Source organism: Lynx rufus, unplaced genomic scaffold, assembly GCF_022079265.1.
Source record: "Lynx rufus isolate CCGP_SWC_20201006 ecotype Redwood Valley unplaced genomic scaffold, mLynRuf1.p SCAF_2, whole genome shotgun sequence".
Lineage (NCBI taxonomy): Eukaryota > Metazoa > Chordata > Mammalia > Carnivora > Felidae > Lynx > Lynx rufus.
In genome coordinates, this window is record NW_025814834.1 from 61,376,714 (window position 1) to 61,396,486 (window position 19,773).

The following is a 19,773-nucleotide window of genomic DNA, read 5'->3' on the forward strand; positions in this document are numbered from 1 at the left end:
AAATCAGGCTTTCCCTGAGCTAAATATTTATTCACCACAGAATTTGTCTTATAAAAAAAAATCCTTCAGTTACACCCAAAGGAGGAAGTATCACTGCCATGAAAAGAATGGTGAGAAAATACAGGTATTAGAAGGACCAGTGGTGCTCTTTAATGCTTTTAGTGGGCACATTTTCTAGCTTGGCATTGACTGTTTCCTTTTGTCCATTGACCCAGTTGTTGTCTGTGTAAGATTTCCCCAAATAATTACCTATGCAGAACTCCTTAGGTTTCTGTATCCATGTTGGCATACTCCTGCTTTGGAGCAAGCTCTGGCCACTCTGCCTCGTAAAGAAGGTTGATTTTTCCCAGAAGCACCCAAATTCTGTAGTTTAAAATATAAAACCTTACCATCTCATCACTCAGCATTAACCCCAGACCACTAATAATGCTGCATTTTCTGTTTTCAATAGGTATCACACATTCTCACATGTCTCACTTCCAAATGTGCAGCAATACTTGGGAAATACTTCCATACAAATATCTGTATTAGTGATAGTAGACCTGTGCTTCTATCATGTATCCATTGTTTTAAGAATTAGATTTCCCAAAACCAAATTGTGGGGACTTTTGTCCTTCCTACCTTGGTATCATGGTTCTTTGTGTCATCTCCATTTGATGCTTTTCGCAATTTCTATTTTAAAAAACAAGTCACTCAAGTCAGTTCATCCAGTTGACTAACAATAGAGACCCATGCCAGTGTTGATTAGTAGATTAAAATGGGTATAAGAAGCAGTTGAGTGGTTTATGAACACATTTATTTCATGCAAATGAGAGCTTGTATTTATTAGATCCCAACTTTAGCATTTTAAAGATCTTTTGTTTTTCTCCCAGACTATGATTCATGAGTTAGAATTTTAAGAAAATATAATTAGGATTAGAAGCAAAACAAATCAGTTTTAGTTGTTATAGCTCCTGATATGACCTGAAAAATAAACATATGAACCCTCCAAAATCCTGCTTTCATTCTTCTGCTTCATAATGTAGAGATAGGAAGATTCCTGTGGAATGAGGTACTGCTGAATGCCCTTTCAACATTTGTTCTTGGAGCCCCTGGCCAGTTGGGTGGTTGTCTTGATGATGGTCATCTGTTTCTTGGGGACCTTGACCATTTTCCCTTCCTGTCTTGCCTCCCTGGTTTTGAGGATTCATTTTAGACAAATTTTCTTAAATAAAAATCATAATGAAGGAGAGAAAGTTTAATTTTATATTATTAAGGAAAGAGGAAAAGCATTGAAACTGTTACAAATGCCATTTAACAAGATTTCTAAGGCCTACTCATTACAGGCTGTTTTCAAGACTACAGAATTTCAGCATAAGGAACTAATTAACTTGGAGTTTATTTTTATAGGATTTTGGATCTGTGTTAAAGGTCAGTTTTCATGTTTGTATCCACTTAATAAAATGAATTGTGCTTATGTATTTATAGATATATGTTTAGGTAAAAGGAAATTATAGATCCATTCTAACTGTAAATCCTTTTCACCAAATGGCCTTATATTTTCTAGTTTAGAATTTATTTAAAGTATAATTTTCTCTTGTGCACACCAGGAGAGAAAGGTGGGAGAGAATATTGGATGCCAGGTGTAATGGAGTGGGGGGGGGGGGAACTGTTATGCCATTGGTATCTCGTGGACTATGATGATGATGTTATTATCTGTGTATTTGTATATATTGTTCTCATCTATGCTTTTGTTTTTTTAGATACGCTTTTTAATACACATCAGATTAGATACTTAAGTTGTGTACATTTTTGCAAGTATTTATGTAAATAGGAATATCGAACAACATTTACTTGAGTGCTGGACAAGTTTTTTGTTTCTGTTTTTTAATTGTTAGAGATGCCTCTACTTTGGGGGAGAAGACTTACATTGAGACCTCGGTAATCCATTTCAGAATGTGCAAGCAAGCGCAGGAGAGGGTTCTGGAGTTTTTAAAAGAGTGAATAAAACCATAGTTGTTTCCTCTTTGATGTTCTTTTAATAAAATTTCTAATGCATGCTGTGGATACTTAATGGCTTATATATCTGTTACTGCCACTGTTGAGCCTTGTGGAGGCCGTTGCATGATTGGTGTGTGCTAGATACAGTCTAAACTTGCCTTGGTCTCACTACTAGCCTCTAGTGTACTGGGTATTCTGCTTGATAGAATTAGGTTGAGGTAACCTAGATAACTAGTTATACTACATTGTGTTGTCAGTAGCTGCCTTGCATTTGTCCCACATTTAAAAAATAAAAGCCCATTGCGTTAACAAAGATGTAATCCTTCTAAAAAAATGAAACCCCAACTCCTGTCTATTAACTAATAAATGAATATAAGATATGTTGTACAGTCTAAGTTTTTTATTAAAATCTCATCAGCATTGTGTTCCAAAGCGCTTGCCTAGGAATGGGACCTCTCCAAAGTGATTTTTTTCAAGGGCACATCTTTATCCCCTCACTGTAGAACCCTGAAAAAGCAGGGATTCCTTTTGATTTGGTACTGTTTTTGATTGTCATTAAATACAGCAAATAGAAATGAGTTCCATTTGTGCCTTTAAAATAGACTCTTTTTCCCTGAAGGGAAGAATAGATTGGGGTGGCTTAGGCATAACCACCGCTGTTTTTAAAAGGTTCGGGAGATGGAAGTCTAGATGTGAAAAATTACCCTCTCTCAGTGGGAACAAAGCTGTAGACATGGAATACTATGAAAATCTAATGGTAACCAATACCTAATTTGGTCTAGTAAGAATTAGAGCTTCACCTGGGTGTTCAAAATAAATCAGTAAGAATTTTGAGACCCCTTTCAGATATTGCAGAAAAAAATCCTGTTAATACTGAAGGCTACTAGAGTAGCTTAGAGTTTAAGGTTAAAAAAAAAAAGGTCATAGTGTTATTAGTTTTTATGCATTTGGTGATAGACTGGTGAAGCATCTAGTTTCTATAGTAATAGATGCTCTTTAAATGTAAACTCATCCTTCCTGAGAAACGGACCTTCACATATATTTGGCAGCAGGACTGCTCTGTTGACTAATTGTATGGTAGTCCCTTCTGGAGGTAGGTAAAGGATTAATAGAAATACTTTTGCTTAGAGAAACAGAGGAAGTCACCTAGGAAATTAATGACCCAACTGGAAGTAGAACCTAGTAGTCTGGGACTGAGTCTACATGCTATTTTGGTTGGGACTTCCTCTACCAAGTTCCTGTTGTTGAACATTCTGTTGTTGTTGTTTGTTTTCCTTTGTTTTCTTTTTTGGTCTCTTAGTTGTTCCTCTTCTTTCTCCCCAAGTTTTCCTTCACTGAAAAACTCTTTACTTCCACAAGTCTCGCCATTGTTTTTGTTCAGTTATACACAAGGAATTCACTGTTTTGGTGGGAGTCCTTCTAAAAGCCTCTCTGACTTCACTTTAAGAACTATGCAGATGAAACTGAGCTATTGAGGACTCCCCCGCCCCCACCCCCACTGACAATAAAAATGTTTGGTCTCAAGCCTCTTAAGTTGGAAGCAGTGGCTCCTGCTGGGCTGGAATCCTTGGAATCAGGATGTCGTTGGGCTGATGGTAGGTGGGCTGTGTCACAGGGCTGATGGCTTGTATACCTACAGGAGGAGTTCTCTGGCCACACCGTTGGTACAGCAGCTCCTTCCAGGCTCATTCATGGAACAGGCATGGCGGCAGTCTTGGAGAAGAGTGCCAGCCCCGGTCAGAGGTAATTTTGTACTGAAGAAAGGTGAACAAGACCAGTAGGAAGCTCCCATAAGGACCAGGGGAGGGATGAGGGTGGATGAGATGGGGAGACACATTGTGGGCTGTTGGGGAAATTAAAACCTCTGTTAAGACATATTTACATAATATATATGCTTCAATGTGTAATTCATCTAGTCCAATCATCATAAGTGACTGATACAGCTGAACTGACTAATGTTATACGTCTGTGAACATTTTTACTTAATCACAGTTGTCACCATTACCTGCCCTCCTGACAAATCATACTCCTTTCCTTTGAGCAAAGAGAACATAATGACAGGCTACTTTTGTATCTGGCCCCAACTCCCTTTTCAAGAGGAATTATAAACCATCTCTTTCATAAGCCCATGCTCTGCAGGAAGTGAAAAAGTGGTCTATTGTTTTCTATATGTCAGAAAACGAATGGATTCCTATATCCCATAGCAATACCAACCTAGTATAAAACAGTAGATCATGATCTTGCTGCCAATAAGATGTGACTGTCATAGCCCTTTCATCCAGGCCAGAACTATGGCCACTGAAATAATACTCCAAGGAGTGCTATTTAGAGCTAAAGACCCTTGTTTGCCACTGGAAAGACGGGATTCTCTGTGGGGGCGGTGGGGGTGGGGGGGGGGGACTTGCTATGCATTTTCAGTTAGATGTATTGGGAATATTTGAGATTATTGGGGTTCCCTTTTATGTCATGCAGAACCGGATAAAACTGGATAAGGAGAGCATCACATGTTTGAGCTGTTGCCTCACACAAGTAGAAGCTCTCCAGTTCTGGAGCTTTTGTATAACTTTTTTTTTTTGGATAAGCACATCCTGGTAAAGTAATTATGAATTGGATTTTAAAATAATAGTTGTACTAATTATTTTTATAAGCTTCCTGAATTAGCCTTAGGCAGTTGGTAGTAAAATAATAACAGAAGGGAAGTGGGACACAGCAAGAGGTGCCAAAGTAGGTTTGAAATTTTGTTAGTCTTAGTAACTATAGTTGTAGCCTGTGACATACTCAAAATAGTTAAAAGTGTCTGGGGGGTGGTAAATAAAACAGCACATATTAATGCTCATAATAAAATCATGTCCAAAGCTATCAATGACCACTTTGGGAGAAGTAGGAAATGTTGAAACAAATAGTCATGGAAAATGACACTTCAATATTTGGGAAGATTACTATGAGTAATTTAAGCTATCATTTTAATTGTTTCAAAGATATTCCAAGATCTTAGCTAGAGGTTGCTAGGAAGTTTACAAAATAGGATTTTAGTTAAAGTTTTTATTATGGAACTTTTTCTGAATGTAAGTTAGACATTATAACTTTGGTTTATCCTTTTTGTGATAGTAGAAAACAATTTTCATAATTAAGTAAATTTTCATAGTTTGAAAGCTTTTGAATCTTTGATTGTATTTGATTAATTTCACAGTAATATTCTAATATTTTCTGATCATGTAAAGGGAATTCAGTTTTATTCCACCATTGTTTAAAACTTAATCTAGGTAGCAGTATGTACATTTCTTGTCAAATAGTTGAGTTTTAGGATTTGTGACCTTTAAAATAAAGGTTATAAAAAATGTATTCCCTTTCATAATCTTAATATTTAAATTAAATATATGTAGTAGTTTAAGTTATTCTATTCTGCTTTCCCTTAATTTCTTTGTGTTTTATTTAACACTGTTTGTTGGATCTTAAAAATAAGAAATCAAAGTAATTAATTTGGGAATAAAGCAGCTAATTATTTAAAAAAAGATCCTAAAAAAATCTTTGCTGATCTCTCTTAATATATTTAGCTCTATTTTTGATAACCCTTATTATTTTAATTATCTTATAAACTTTGACATATTTTACAACTGTTGATATTCCACATAGATTTGAGGGTAAACTTTTATATTGGCTAAAAGCCAAGATCTATCCCATGAATTGCTACTGAGTTTTTGTTTTTTTGTTTTTGTTTGTTTTTTTTGCTTTTAGAAACAAAACCCCATATATTTAATTTGTGTTTATGGAAGGTGAAAATATTTTAATGTGGTTTGAAAATTATGATATAGTATTGCTAACTAGGCAAGAAATAAATGCTATATTCCATTTGAAAGAAAAGATGAGAATCCCATCTCCCCAGTGACATCCAATGCCTTCTTCCAACTTACTGATAGCAGTGACCTATTCAGAGCTGTTATATTGAGTCCAGACTGGTAGGATTTCCAGTTCAGGATTCTTACACTCTCTTCCACCTCCCCCTCCCCACCCCAGTAATGCTTTTATCAAGAAAAAAATGGTATATAAAACTAAAGGGAATCCATTAAACCATTTACAATATGAGATCAGTATCTTATTCAAAGAATTTACAGAAATTAGAGAAAGTAGCATAGTTGGAGATTATAAAACATTAAACTTGTATTTGCTAATTAGTAAAATTGTAGCTATGGATGGTAAAACGCTTCCACTAATTGGCTTACATTTGAAAATAATTTTGTTCTTAAGACATCAATAAAACAGGCTTCCTGCTTTCTTAACTTTGTTAATGACTTTTTTTTTTTTTTTGGCATGAGCTTCTAAATTAGGCTATCCAGTCTATGCTTGTTAAAGTACCAGTCATTTGTGAATTGACTTTTATAGTAAGTGTAGAACTGTGTAAGAAAGTGACTGACATTGTTAGTGCATGAAGACCAGCTGTCAGAGGGTTTTGGTTGTATATTTACAGTGTGACTGGTTCCTATCTTAAAGTTAGTGTACTGTGTTTAGTCCTTCTTTATTTAAAAGTGAATCACTAATTTCACTTATCTTAAAATATTTTAATAGTTGAGACTAATAATCATGCTTTTTATGGGGATTTTGTAGCTTTGTGTCAAGACCATATTTTTGACAATATCAGAAGCTTTTAATAAGGTGCTTGCTGCTGAGCTAATGATACGCTTTTGGTAGTATTTCTTATACCTATCTTCAATAGACAGATTCAGGCTAGTGTGAATGTAATAATCAAGCCTCAATCAAACCATACTTAGTATGACAAATATTGCATTATACTGTAATTTAGGTATTCATGCTTCTGATAAAGGGCTTAATTCGACTCCTTGAGGAACCGGGAAAACACTATTGATTTTATACAGGAATGCAAAGTAGCAGCCATTTATAGTGCAAGATATAAATCACTTCCTAATTAAAATTAAATCAAGAGAAATTAAGAATCTCATGGCCTTATATGTAATGGTACACAATCTTAAGTGTAAAATTATATTTTGTATCAATTGTGTTCCTGTGCATGGGTTTCTGGGCACGAAAAATTTTGCAGCTAATCTTAATAGAAACAGATAATATTGACTTGAAATTTCTCTTAATTTCTTTCTGTAGGAACATTGCAGTGGACTAAACTACTTATTCCAGATATAATTTGTTTATTTTTGTCTTCCCTTTTAAGAAAATGTCAAAGAAATTTTTGGACAGACTATTATTCATCACCATATCCCTTTTAACTGGGACTGTGAATTTATCCGACTGCATTTTGGGCATAATCGGAAGAAGCATCTTAACTACACAGAATTCACACAGTTTCTCCAGGTGAGCCTAGTTTTCATAACCGATGTAAATATATACCATTTCTTCTCCACTTCCCTTTGAGTTTTAAGTTTGTTACCAAAAATAGCAATTCCCTGTGGCATTTCTTATTTCCCACTGCAGGTTTAAGCTTGTTACCAAAAATAGCAATTCCCTGTGGCATTACACCCCCATTTCTTATTTCCCACTTCCAGAGGCAACTTTTAAGCACTCTTAAACTTGTTTCTTTTCAGCAATCACTTTCATAGCTCACCACAAGTATAGCTGCCATCTGTTACCGTCCAGTGCTATTACAGTACCATTCATTATATTACCCACACTGTACCTCTCATCTCTGACTTACGCCGTAACTGGAAGCCCGTACACCCCACTCTCCTCCATTCATTTTGCCCATCCCCCCACACACTTCCCCTCTGGCAACCACCAGTTCTCTGTATTTATGGGTCTGTTTCAGCTTTGTTTTACTTTTTAGATTCCACATATAAGTGAAATCATATGGTATTTGTCTTCTTTGTCTTTGATTTACTTCATTTAGCATAATACCCTCTAGGTCTATCACTGTTGCTGCAAATGGTAAGATCTCATTCCCTTTTTTTTTTAATTTTTTTATGGCTGAGTAATATTCCATTGTATGTATATACCACATCTTCTTTATCTGTTCATCTATCGATGAATACCTGGGTTGCTTCCAGATGTCTTGGCTATTATTAATAATGCTGCAATAGGGGCACCTGAGTAGCTCAGTTGGTTAAGTGTGTGACTCTTTATTTCTGCTCAGGTCGTGATCTCACAGTTCATGGGTTAGAGTCCCAAGCTGGGCTCCATGCTGACTGCGTGGAGCCTGCTTGGGATTCTCTCTCTCCCCGTCTCTCTGCCCCTCCCCCGCTTGTGTGAGCATTCTGTCTCTCAAATAAATAAAAACTTTTTTTTTAAATGCTGCAATAAACATAAGGATGCTTATATCTTTTCAAATTATTGTTCATTTTCTTTGGGTAAATACCCAGTAGTGGCATTATTGGATTGGATGGTGTTTCTATGTTTAATTATTTGGAGGAAACTCCATACTGTTCTCTGAGAGGTTGCACCAGTTTACATTCCCACCAACAGTGCATGAGCGTTCCGTTTTCTCCACATCCTCAACAACACTTGTTATTTCTTACGTTTTTAATACTAATCATTCTGACAGATGTGAGGTGATATTGTGGTTTTGATTTGCATTTCCTTGATGATTAGTGATGGTGAACATCTTGTCATGTGTCTGTTGGCTATCTGTATGTGTTCTTTGGAGAAATGTCTGTTCAGCTTCTCTGTTTTTTTAATCATTGTTTTTTGGTGTTGTAGAAGTTTTTCATGTATTTTGGATATTAACTCTTTATTGGATGTGTGATTTGCAAATATCTTCTCCCATTCAGTACATTGTCTTTTTCATTTTGTTGATCGTCTCCTTTACTGTGCAAAAGCTTTTTATTTTGGTGTAGTCCCTATAGTTTACTTTTGTTTTTGTTTCCTTTGCCTCAGGAGACCTATTGAGAAAAATGTTGCTAAGGCCAATATCAGAGAGATTATTGCCTGTGTTTTCTTCTAGGAGTTTTATGGTTTCAGATCTTACATTTAAGTCTTTAATCCATTTGGAGTTTATTTTTGTGTATCGTTAAGACAGTGGTCCAGTATCATTCTTTTGCATAGTTTTGTCCAGTTTTCCCAGCACCGTTTGTAGAAGAGACTGTCTTTTTCTCATTGTGTACTCTTTCCTGCTTTGTTACAGATTAATTGACCATATGATTGTGGGTTTATTTCTGGGCTGTCTATTCTGGTCCATTGATCTATGTGTGTTTTTGTTCCAGTACCATACTGTTTTGATTACTACAGCTTTGTAATTTATCTTGAAATCTGGACCTCCAGCTTTATTCTTCTTTCTCAAGATTGCCTTGACACTATGGGGTCTTTTGTAGTTCTGTACTCTACTTTTAAATTTTTCACTTTTTGGTATTTTTCATTGAATTTGAACTGTGGAAGATCAGGAGCTGGTTCTTTCATCTCTCCCTCTCTCCCACAGACATTTTCTGTTTCCATCACCATATAATTCATATCTGAATTACTATAATTTTATAAATACTATGGATGACTGGGGTGCCTGTGTGGCTCAGTCGGTTAAGTGTGTGACTTTTGATGTCATCTCAGGTCACGATTCCAGGGTTGTGGGATCAGGCTCTGCACTGAGCATGGAGCCTGCTTAAGATTGTCTCTCCCCCTCTGCCTCTTTCCTCCATTCGCTAATTTGCTCTCTCTTTCAAAAAATAAAAAATAAAATAAAAATAGAGGCACCTGAGTGGCTCAGTTGGTTACACGTCCAACTTTTGGTTTCAGCTCAGTTCAGGATCTCATGGTTCATGAGATTAAGCCCTGCATTGGGCTCTGCACTGGCAGTGGGGAGCCTGCTTGGGCTTCTCTGTCTCCCCGTCTCTCTGCCCCTCCCCTGCTTGAGCTCTCTCTCTCTCTCTCTAAATAAATAAATAAACTTAAAAAAAAATACTGTGCTTGACTAAAATGATTACTTTTCTTAGTGTTTCTAGTTTTTCTTATTTGTTTAGTTTTCTATGTATTAATGCTAATTCATTCTTAAATTTTGCCTCACTTATTAACATTTCATTTTAATGTGTTTACAAAATATTATGTACTCTATCAATTTCATCTTCTTGGAGCTAAGAGCTTTCTTTCTTAAGAAATGGAGATAAAATTCACTTAACATAAACTTAACCTCATAAAAGTGCATAATTTAAGTGGCATTTAGTACAGTTCAGTGCTGGGCAACCACTATCTTTGTCTAATTCCAAAACATTTTTATTACTCCAAAAAAAAAAATTGTTTACTCATTAAGCAGTCACTCCCCGTTCCTGTTTCTCCTCAGCCCCTGGTGACCACCAAACAGCTCTGACTCTATGGATTTACCTATTCTGGATAGTTCATGTACAGTAGTCCCCCCATTATTTACAGTTTTGCTTTTTACAGTTTCAGTGGATCCATGGTCAACCGTGGTCCAGAAGTAGATAATCCTCCTTCTGATACCGTTAGAAGGTCAATGGTAGCCTACTGCTATGTCACAATGCCTACATCATTTACCTCACTTCATCTTATCACTTAGACATTTTATCATCTCACATCATCACAAGAAGGAAGGTGAGTACAGCATAGTAGGATATTTTAAGAGGACAAGAGAGAAAGAGACCACGTTCACATAACTTTTATTGCAATATATTGTTATAATTTTTCTATTATTTTAGTGATAATCTCTTACTGTGTCCAATTTAGGAATTAAACTTTATCTTATGCATGTATAGGCAAAAAACATCATATATAGGGTTTGGTTCTATGTGCAGCATCAGGCATTCACTTGGGGTTCTGAGAACATACACCCCACAGGTAAGGGAGGACTACTATTAATGGAATTATACAGCATGACTTTTTGTGTCTGGCTTTTTTTTTTTCTTCTTCTTTTTTTTTTTTTTTTTTTTTTTTACTTAGCATAATGTTTTCAAGGATTATCCAAGTTGTAGCATGTATTAGTACCTTATTCCTTTTTATGGCTGAGTAATATTCCATTGTATGGATATACTGTTTTTTGTCTATCCATTCATTAGTTAATGGAGCCTACTAATTGGGTGTTCTTACCTTTTGGTTATCACAAACGTTGGTGTACAAGTATTTGTTTGAATAGCTGTTTTCAAATCTTTTGAGTACATCTCTAGATATAAAATTGCTGAGTCATATGATAATTTTATGTTTAATTTTTTGAGGCTTGCCAGACTGTTTCTCATAGCCCCTGCACCATTTTCCTGGAACTTTCTGACCTGCTTCATGGTTGGAGGCTGGACTTTGTACTTTTTGCATAGCTGTCGGTCTGTAGTCCCCCTCAGCTTCGTACTGGGGAATGCATTTGTCTACCTTTTGTGTTGAATCTTCTGCTTACTGGATTCCATCTCTTTATTATAGTGTAGTTCCTCTTTTTGGTGGAATATTTCCTGTAGTGGCTTCTTGAGGAAAGTATAGTAATTTTTTGTGAGACTTTTCATACCTGAAAACCTCTGTTCTATTTATACTTAGTATGGCTAGGTTTAGAATTCTAGTAGAAATTAGTTCCCTCCTAATTTTGAAAACATTTCTTTTTTGTTTTCTTTCTTCTAGTATTGCCACTGAGAAGTCCAATGCCATTCTCATTCTTGTTTTTTTTTTTTTTTAAGTTTATTTTGAGAGAAAGGGCGAGAGGGAGAGAACTCACCTGCATCTCCATGCGAGCTAGGGAGGGACAGAGAGAGAATCCGAAGCAGGCTTGGTGTCGTCAGCATGGAGTTGGAAGTGGGCCAAAGCAGGGCCTGATGCGAGGCTCGAATTCGTGGAAATTGTGAGATCATGACCTGAGCCTAAATCAAGAGTCAGACACTTAACTGAATGAGCCATGCAGGCGCTCCCATTCTCATTCTTGATTCTGTTTTGACATTTTTTTTTTTTTTCCCCATTCTGGAGAGTCAGATTTTTTTTTCCTTTTCTTCAGTGTTTTGAAATTCCATGATGATATTCCTTGGTGCTGGGCATTTAGTGGGCTTTCTGAATTTGAAAACTTTTGTCCCTCAATTCTTGAAAATATTCTCATTGCTTTTTTTTATTTACTTCTATTTTCTTTCTTTATGGAACTAGTAAATATATTAAATGTACAATTTAGTTTTCTCTCCCACTTTCCGCCTGAACTTTTAGTAAGTTTTTAATTTTTGTTACATTTAAAATTTTCAGTTCTTTTTCGTTTTCTGAATATTCATTTTTAAAAAATAACATATTGTTCTTTTTCTATAGGTGTACTATTTTCTCTCACTTCTCCAAATATATTAAAGATAGGTGATTTTTTTTCTTCCTGTGAATTGTCTGTTTTCTTCAATTTTCTTTCTTTTTCTCTGTTTGGGTTTTTGTTTTTCATGTTAGTGGCTTTTCTTACAGTCATTGGTCCTCTGCTCATATTTAAGATTGAGGCTTATTGGGAACTTTGGGTTCATGGTATTACTTATTAACTCTAAACCTTATTATAAAGTTTGCTGTCTCGGCTGTCATATTGGGGACCCTTTAATGTCTGTATGTTCAGGTCTTTCTTTTACATTGGGGACCCAGAGAATAATCATCTAGAATATTAGATCTGGCTATTGACGTTATGGTTGCTGAATAATTCAAGAGGGTTAGAGGTCTCAACTTTCAGTGTGGAGATGGACTTTGATTTTATTACCTCTTTTCCACTGTACCTGGTCTCCCCTAGTCCAGATCCTCTATTAAATTCTCTAGGCAGTGAGTCTCTAGTCCTCTACCAGGGTTGGGAAAGGCCAGAATCCTGGCTACAGTGAAGTAGTGCAGGTGACTAAGTGAGTTTTAAACAGACTTCCATCTGAGCTTCCTGTTTGTAGCTCCACCTTCACTGTCACTTGTAAGAGTACTCGTGTAGCCAGTTCCGGAGTTTTTAAGGGGTCCTGTAATGTACATTGCATAGCTTTTTGGCTTTTCCAATGTCTAGTTTTCTTTTATTTTTTTTTAATGTTTTAGTTTTTATTTTTGATTTTGAGAGAGAGTATGTACAAGCAGGGGAGGGGCAGAGAGACAGGAGAGAGAGAATCCCACACAGGCCTCCACACTGTCAGTGCAGAGCCGGATATGGGGCTCAAACCCGCAAATTGTGAGATCATGACCTGAGCTGAAATCCAGAGTCAGATGCTCAACTCACTGAGCCACCCAGATGTCCCTCCGTGTTTAGTTTTCTTGACTCTGCTAAGTCAGTTGTCGCTTGCCTTTCTGCTCTACAATCTTAAAAAACGTAGTTGCTATCTTCTTTTCTGTTCTCTTTGTCCTTGAGTTTCTGTTTTGCTTTTAGTTCCTTTACTGTGATTTTTAGTGAAGAGTGAAGTTTTGGAAGACTGCAGAATTACATGTACTAGTTCATTCTCATTCAAAGCCACAGTTTCTGAAGCGCAGCAGTTTTCATCTCATAGTTAGATGAAATGCATTTCCAGGTGTCTGAGATCTTTAGCTTTAGTGTAGCTTCCTTTTTTCATCCTTTCCCTCAGTTCCCCTATCCACACTTGAAATCTGGAAGCAGACTTACTTTATTTTGTATTTATTAGAGTATCTTTATCTTTTTAGATAAAGCATCTTTTTAGAGTATTTTTATGTATTTTATCTTTTATAACCCTGGGGTATTGTTTTACTTCATGAGCGTGATCACAGTTTGAAAACTGTATCCTTTAGGTGTGGTTATTTTAGTATACCGAAGCGAGTACTACGTGTGGTTATTTGTAGAACCAGTGCTTGTTCTAACACTTGCACTGTTAGTGCCCACCTGACTGTCATTGGAAAATGCTCACACTTGAAAAGTTGAAAGTATTATAAATTTGAGAGATGATTATTTAAAAAAGAAATGTTCTTTCAACTAGTATTTTTTAAGATTTCTCCAAAGATGGTTTGTTCTTCTCATTGGTTGTCTTGCATTGTCTGAATGTATTTTACAATATCTAATTCTACCCTGATATACTAACTGTACTACATAAACTGAGAGCTTTGGATATGGGTTTTTTTCCCCCTTTGTTTGCTTCTCATTTTGAAGTCATTAATTTTAATTTTTTAAACTTTTTATTTTTAAGGATTTCAAATATATTTAAAAATAGAATAGTGTAATGAACTTCCATGTACCCATCAACCAGCTTCAACAGTTATTAACTGTTGGCCCATCTTGTTTTGTCTGTACTCTTCACTGTGCTCCCTCCTGGATCATTTGGAAGCCAATCCCAAACACTGTATATAGTTTTATCTGCAACTTTAACTATGTATCTTTTTTTTTTTTTTTAACGTTTATTTATTTTTCAGACAGAGAGAGGCAGAGCATGAACAGGGGAGGGGCAGAGAGAGAGGGAGGCACAGAATCTGAAACAGCCTCCAGGCTCTGAGCTGTCAGCACAGAGCCTGACGTGGGGCTCGAACTCATGGACCGTGAGATCATGACCTGAGCCGAAGTCGGACGCTTAACCGACCAAGCCACCCAGGCGCCCTTAACTATGTATCTTTAAAAGATACATAGGAGCCCTCCGATTGCTGACCTAATAGAAAATAGAAAATCTGTTCTTCCAGTATTACTCTTGCAATGAGGATTCTGCTCTGTCTTATTAATATAAAAGTTCACATTTTCTTCAGTATTGAGTGTCATTAATGAGGCTTCGTCATGTCCATGGCTGCCACTGGATATTTCTGAAAAACGAAGACGTACATGGGAGAAGACAAAGGTGTAACAAAGACATAGAGAAGGAGGGAAAACATATAAGATAAGGAGAGGACCTATGTCTATTTCTGATGCTGCTTAGGAACATCCTTTCTGTGGGGGAATACTTTCAATCATATTTTAAGGTTGAAATAAAGACCTAAAATTCCTGCTTCATTTGAAGGATGATAGGGTTGGAGCTGAGGTGATAGGAAGATGGAGTGAGTAGGGAGAATGATGAAAGTAGAAGAAGACAGAATTTGCAAATATGTGGAGATTATGTAACACGCTCCTGAATAATTCATGGATCATAGAATAAAAGGAACGTTAAAAAAATATCTTGAGACAAATTAAAATGAAAACACAACATACCAAAATGTATGGGATACAGCAAAAGCAGTTCTGAGAGAGAAGTTTCTAATGATAAACACCTACATTAAAAAAAAAAAAAAAAAAAAAAGATCTCGAACTATCTTTACACCTCAAGGAACTAGAAGAAGAATAAACTAAGGATAAAGTCAGCAGAAGGAAGAAAATAACAAAAGTTATAGCAGAAATAAATGAAATATAATGTCTAGGGAGACAACAGAAAATATAAAACTAAGAGCTGTTTTTTTTTTAAGATATACAAAATTGACAGATCTTTACCTAGACTGAGAAAAAAACACATAGAAATGAAAGACACATTACAATTAATAAGAGAAATGCTAAGGATCATAAGAAACTTCTGTGAACATTTATATACCAACAAATGAGGTAACCTAGAAGAAATGGATAAATTCCTAGAAACATATCCAGTCTACCAATTCTGAATCATGAAGAAATAAAAAATCTAAACAGACCAATTACTAGTAAGGAGATTGAATCAGTAATTAAAAATCTCCCAACAGAGAAAAGTATAGGACCAGATGGCTTCCCTGGTGAATACTACCAAACAACTAAAGAAGAGTTAATACCAATCTTTGTCAAATTTATCCAAAAAGTACAAGAGGAGGGTACATTTCTTCCAGATTCATTTTACAAGACCAGTATTAATCCTAATACCAAAGCCAGACAAGGACACTGCAAGAAAAGGAAATTACAGGTCAGTATTCCTGATGAAGGTAGATGCAAATAGCCTCAACGAAATATTTGTAAACTGAATTTAATAGTACATTAAAAGGATCATTCATGTACCATGATCAAATGGGATTTATTCCTGGAATGCAAGGATGGTTTAGCATATGCAAATCATTAAATGTGATACATCACATTAACAAAATGAAGAATAAAAATCATATCATCTCAGTAGATACAGATACAGAAAAAGCATTTGGAAAAATTCATTATCCTTTCATGATAAAAAATGCTTAGCGGGGCACCTGGGAGGCTCAGTTGGTTAAGCATCTGACTTTGGCTCAGGTCATGATCTCGCAGTCTGTGGGTTCAAGCCCCGTGTCAAGCTCTGGGCTGACAGCTCAGAGCCTGGAGCCTGCTTCGGATTCTATGTCTCCCTCTCTCTCTGCCTCTCCCCTGCTTGTGTTCTGTCTCTCTCTCTTGCTCTCTCAAAAATAAATAAACATTAAACAAATTTTTAAATGTTTAGCAAGGGGTGGGGTGCCTGGGTGGTTCTGTCGGTTAAGTGTCCAACTTCAGCTCAGGTCATGATCTCACAGTTTGTGAGTTTGAGTCCCATGTGGGGCTCTGTTCTGACAGCTCAGAGCCTGGAGCCTGCTTCGGATTCTGTCTCCCTCTCTCTCTGCCTCTCCCCACTTGAATGTGCTCTCTCTCTCTCTCTCTCTCGCTCTCTTTTCTCTAAGATAAGTAAACATTAAAAAAAAAATTAAAAATAATGCTTAGCAAGGTGCTAAGTCAGTTAATGCTCAGTCAGTTAAGGATCCAACTCTTGATCTTGGCTCAGGTCATGATACAGTTTGTGAGACTGAGCCCCATGTTGGACTGTGCACTGGCAGCACAGAACCTGCTTGGGATTCTCTGTCTCTGCCCCTACACTCCCCCCTCTCAAAATAAATAAGCATTAAAAAAATATTTAAAAAGTGCCTAGCAAATTAGATATAGATGGAACATACCTCAACAAAATAAAGGCCATATATGACAAGCCCATAGCTCACATCATGCTAAACAGAGAACAGCCGAAAGCTTTTACTCAAAGACCAGGAGCAAAACAAGGATGCATATTCTTACCACTTTTATTCAAAAAAGTACTAGAAGCTTTAGCCAGAGAAATTAGTCAAGAAAAAGAAGTAAAAGACATCCAAATTAGAAGGAAAAAATAAAATTGTCCCTTTTTGCAGATGACATGATATTAGATATAGAAAACCCTTGGGGCGCCTGGGTGGCACAGTCGGTTAAGCGTCCGACTTCAGCCAGGTCACGATCTCGCGGTCCGGGAGTTCGAGCCCCGCGTCAGGCTCTGGGCTGATGGCTCAGAGCCTGGAGCCTGTTTCCGATTCTGTGTCTCCCTCTCTCTCTGCCCCTCCCCCGTTCATGCTCTGTCTCTCTCTGTCCCAAAAATAAATAAACGTTGAAAAAAAAAAATTAAAAAAAAAAAAAAAAAGAAAACCCTTAAAGACTACGCGCACACACACATGCACACAAACCCATCAAAAACTGTTAGAACTAATAAATGACTTAAAGTTTCAGGGTACACAATCAAAAACAGTTGCACTTCTATACATTAGCAATGAACTACTAAAAAGAGAAATTAAGAAAATCCCATTTATAGAATATCAAAAAGGATAAAATACTTGAGAATATATTTTACCAAGGAAGTGAAAAATCTGGTCACTAAAAACTGTAAGATGTTGATGAAAGAAGTTAAGACACAAATAAATGGGAAGATATTCCATGTTCATGGATTTGAAGAATTAATATTGTTAAAATGTAATACCCAAAGTGATCTATAGATTCAATACAGTCACTATCAAAATTCCAGTGGGCCTTTTCACTGAGATAGGAAAAACAGTCCTAAAATTTGTATGGAACCGCAAAAGAACCCAAATAGCCAAGGCAATTTTGAGAAGAACAAAGCTGGAGACATCACATTTTTAAAATTCAAATTATGAAGCTATAGTATTCAAAACAGTATGGTATTGTCAAAAACAGACACATAGATCAGTGGAACAGAAAGAGAATCCAGAAATAAACCCATGCATATATGATCATTCATTTTTGACAAAGGAGTTAAGAATATAAAATGGAGAAAGGGTGGTCTTTTCAATAAATGGTGTTGGGAAAACTGGATATCCATATGCAAACGAATGAAACTTGACTCCTATCTTATACCAGACAGAAAAAACAACTGAAAATAGATTAAAAACTTGAACATAAGACCTGAAACTTTAAACTCCTAGAAGAAAACATAGTGGGTAAGTTCCTTGACTTCAGTCTTGGCCACGATTTTTTGAATTAGACACTGAAAACAAAGGCAGCATAAGCAAACATAAACAAGTGGGACCACATCAAACCAAAAAGCTGCACAGTAAAGGACTCCATCAGCAAAATGAAAAGGCAGCCAATGGAATGGCAGAAAATATTTGCAAACCACATATCTAATAAGGGACTAATATCCAAAATATGTAGGGAACTTTACAACACAGTAACGTACACACATGCATATATATATATATATATATATATATATATGTATGTGTGTGTGTGTGTGTATATATACGATACTATATATATATATATATACACACACACACACACATATATATGTATATATATACAGAGACATATATATGTACATATATACATATGTATGTATCCCAGATACATACATATATACATATATATACACACACACACACACACACACACACACACATATATATATATATATATAGGATGTGAACACTTTCAACTCCATAAGTTAATTAATTATAAAAACTAAAAATGGATAAGAGGCCTGAATAGACATTTTCCCAAAGAAGACATATAAATGGCCAGGAAGTATATGAGAAGTTGCTCAATCTCACTAATCACCAGGGATATGCAAATCCAAACCATAGTGAGATGTTACTTCATATTTGTTAGGATCTCTATTATCAAAAAAACCAGAGACAACAAATGCTGGCAAGGATATGGAGAAAAGGGAACCCTGTACATTGTTGGAAAGTAAATTGGTGCAGCCACTATGGAAAACAGTCTGGAGGTTCCTCAAGAAATTAAAAATAGAACCACCAGGTGATCCAGCAACCCCACTTCTGGGTATGTATGCAAAGGAAACAAAAATCACTATTTCAAAGAAATAGCTGTACTCCCATGTTTGTTGTACATAGAAACAACCTAAGTGTCCATTGAGAGGTGAATGAGTAAAGAAAAATGTGTGTGGGGGCGCCTGGGTGGCGCAGTCGGTTAAGCGTCCGACTTCAGCCAGGTCACGATCTCGCGGTCCGTGAGTTCGAGCCCCGCGTCGGGCTCTGGGCTGATGGCTCAGAGCCTGGAGCCTGTTTCCGATTCTGTGTCTCCCTCTCTCTCTGCCCCTCGCCCGTTCATGCTTTGTCTCTCTCTGTCCCAAAAATAAATAAACGTTGAAAAAAAAAATTAAAAAAAAAATGTGTGTGTATTCACACACAATAGAATATTGTTCACTCAAAAAAGGAAATCCTGCCATTTGCAATAACTCAGATGAACTTGGAGGGCATTATACTAAGTGAAATAAGCCAAAGAAAGACCTACTACAAGGGATTGCTTCTTTGTAGAACCTTAAAAAAAAGTTGAACACAGAAACAGAAAGAATAGTGGTTGACGGGCAGGGTGGGGGTGGGTGGGTAGGGGGGCGGAGGCTGGAAAAAGGATACAAACCTTCCATTATAACATGAATAAGGTCTGGGGATGTAATGTATATCATGGTTACTATGGGTAATAATACTGTGTTGTGTAATTAAAATTTGCTAAGGAAGTAGAACTTGAGTGTTCCTATAAAAAAAGGTAACTGAGGTGATGGATATGTTACTTAACTTGGTGGGACTCCTTTCCCAATGTATACATGTATCAAATCACGTTGCACACTTTTTATATATCACAATTTTGTCCCTTTTATCTCAATAGAGTTGAAATTTTAAAAAAGTAGGAGTAGGGTAAAAAAAATAAAAAATAAAAAAGTAGGAGTAGGGAAGAGACAACTTTGTCATATCATGCTGGTTGTTTATTTTGTACTCTTTCATATTTACCAATTGAGTTTTAGTTTCTCC

At 36.3% G+C, this 19,773-nt stretch overlaps 1 protein-coding gene across 2 annotated transcripts in view; it reads left to right on the plus strand.

The window, feature by feature from the left end:
• SLC25A12 (solute carrier family 25 member 12) overlaps positions 1–19,773 on the plus strand; it is a 103,076-nt gene that overhangs the window by 31,822 nt on the left and 51,481 nt on the right. The window contains exons 1-2 of one of the 2 annotated variants that reach the window (XM_047083590.1): positions 542–3,723; positions 7,160–7,299. In XM_047083590.1, the coding sequence (XP_046939546.1) occupies positions 3,573–3,723; positions 7,160–7,299 (291 nt within the window). In that variant the 5' untranslated portion in view covers positions 542–3,572. Of the gene's footprint in view, positions 1–541; positions 3,724–7,159; positions 7,300–19,773 lie in introns of those variants that run through there. The other variant, XM_047083589.1, reaches the window with a different exon arrangement.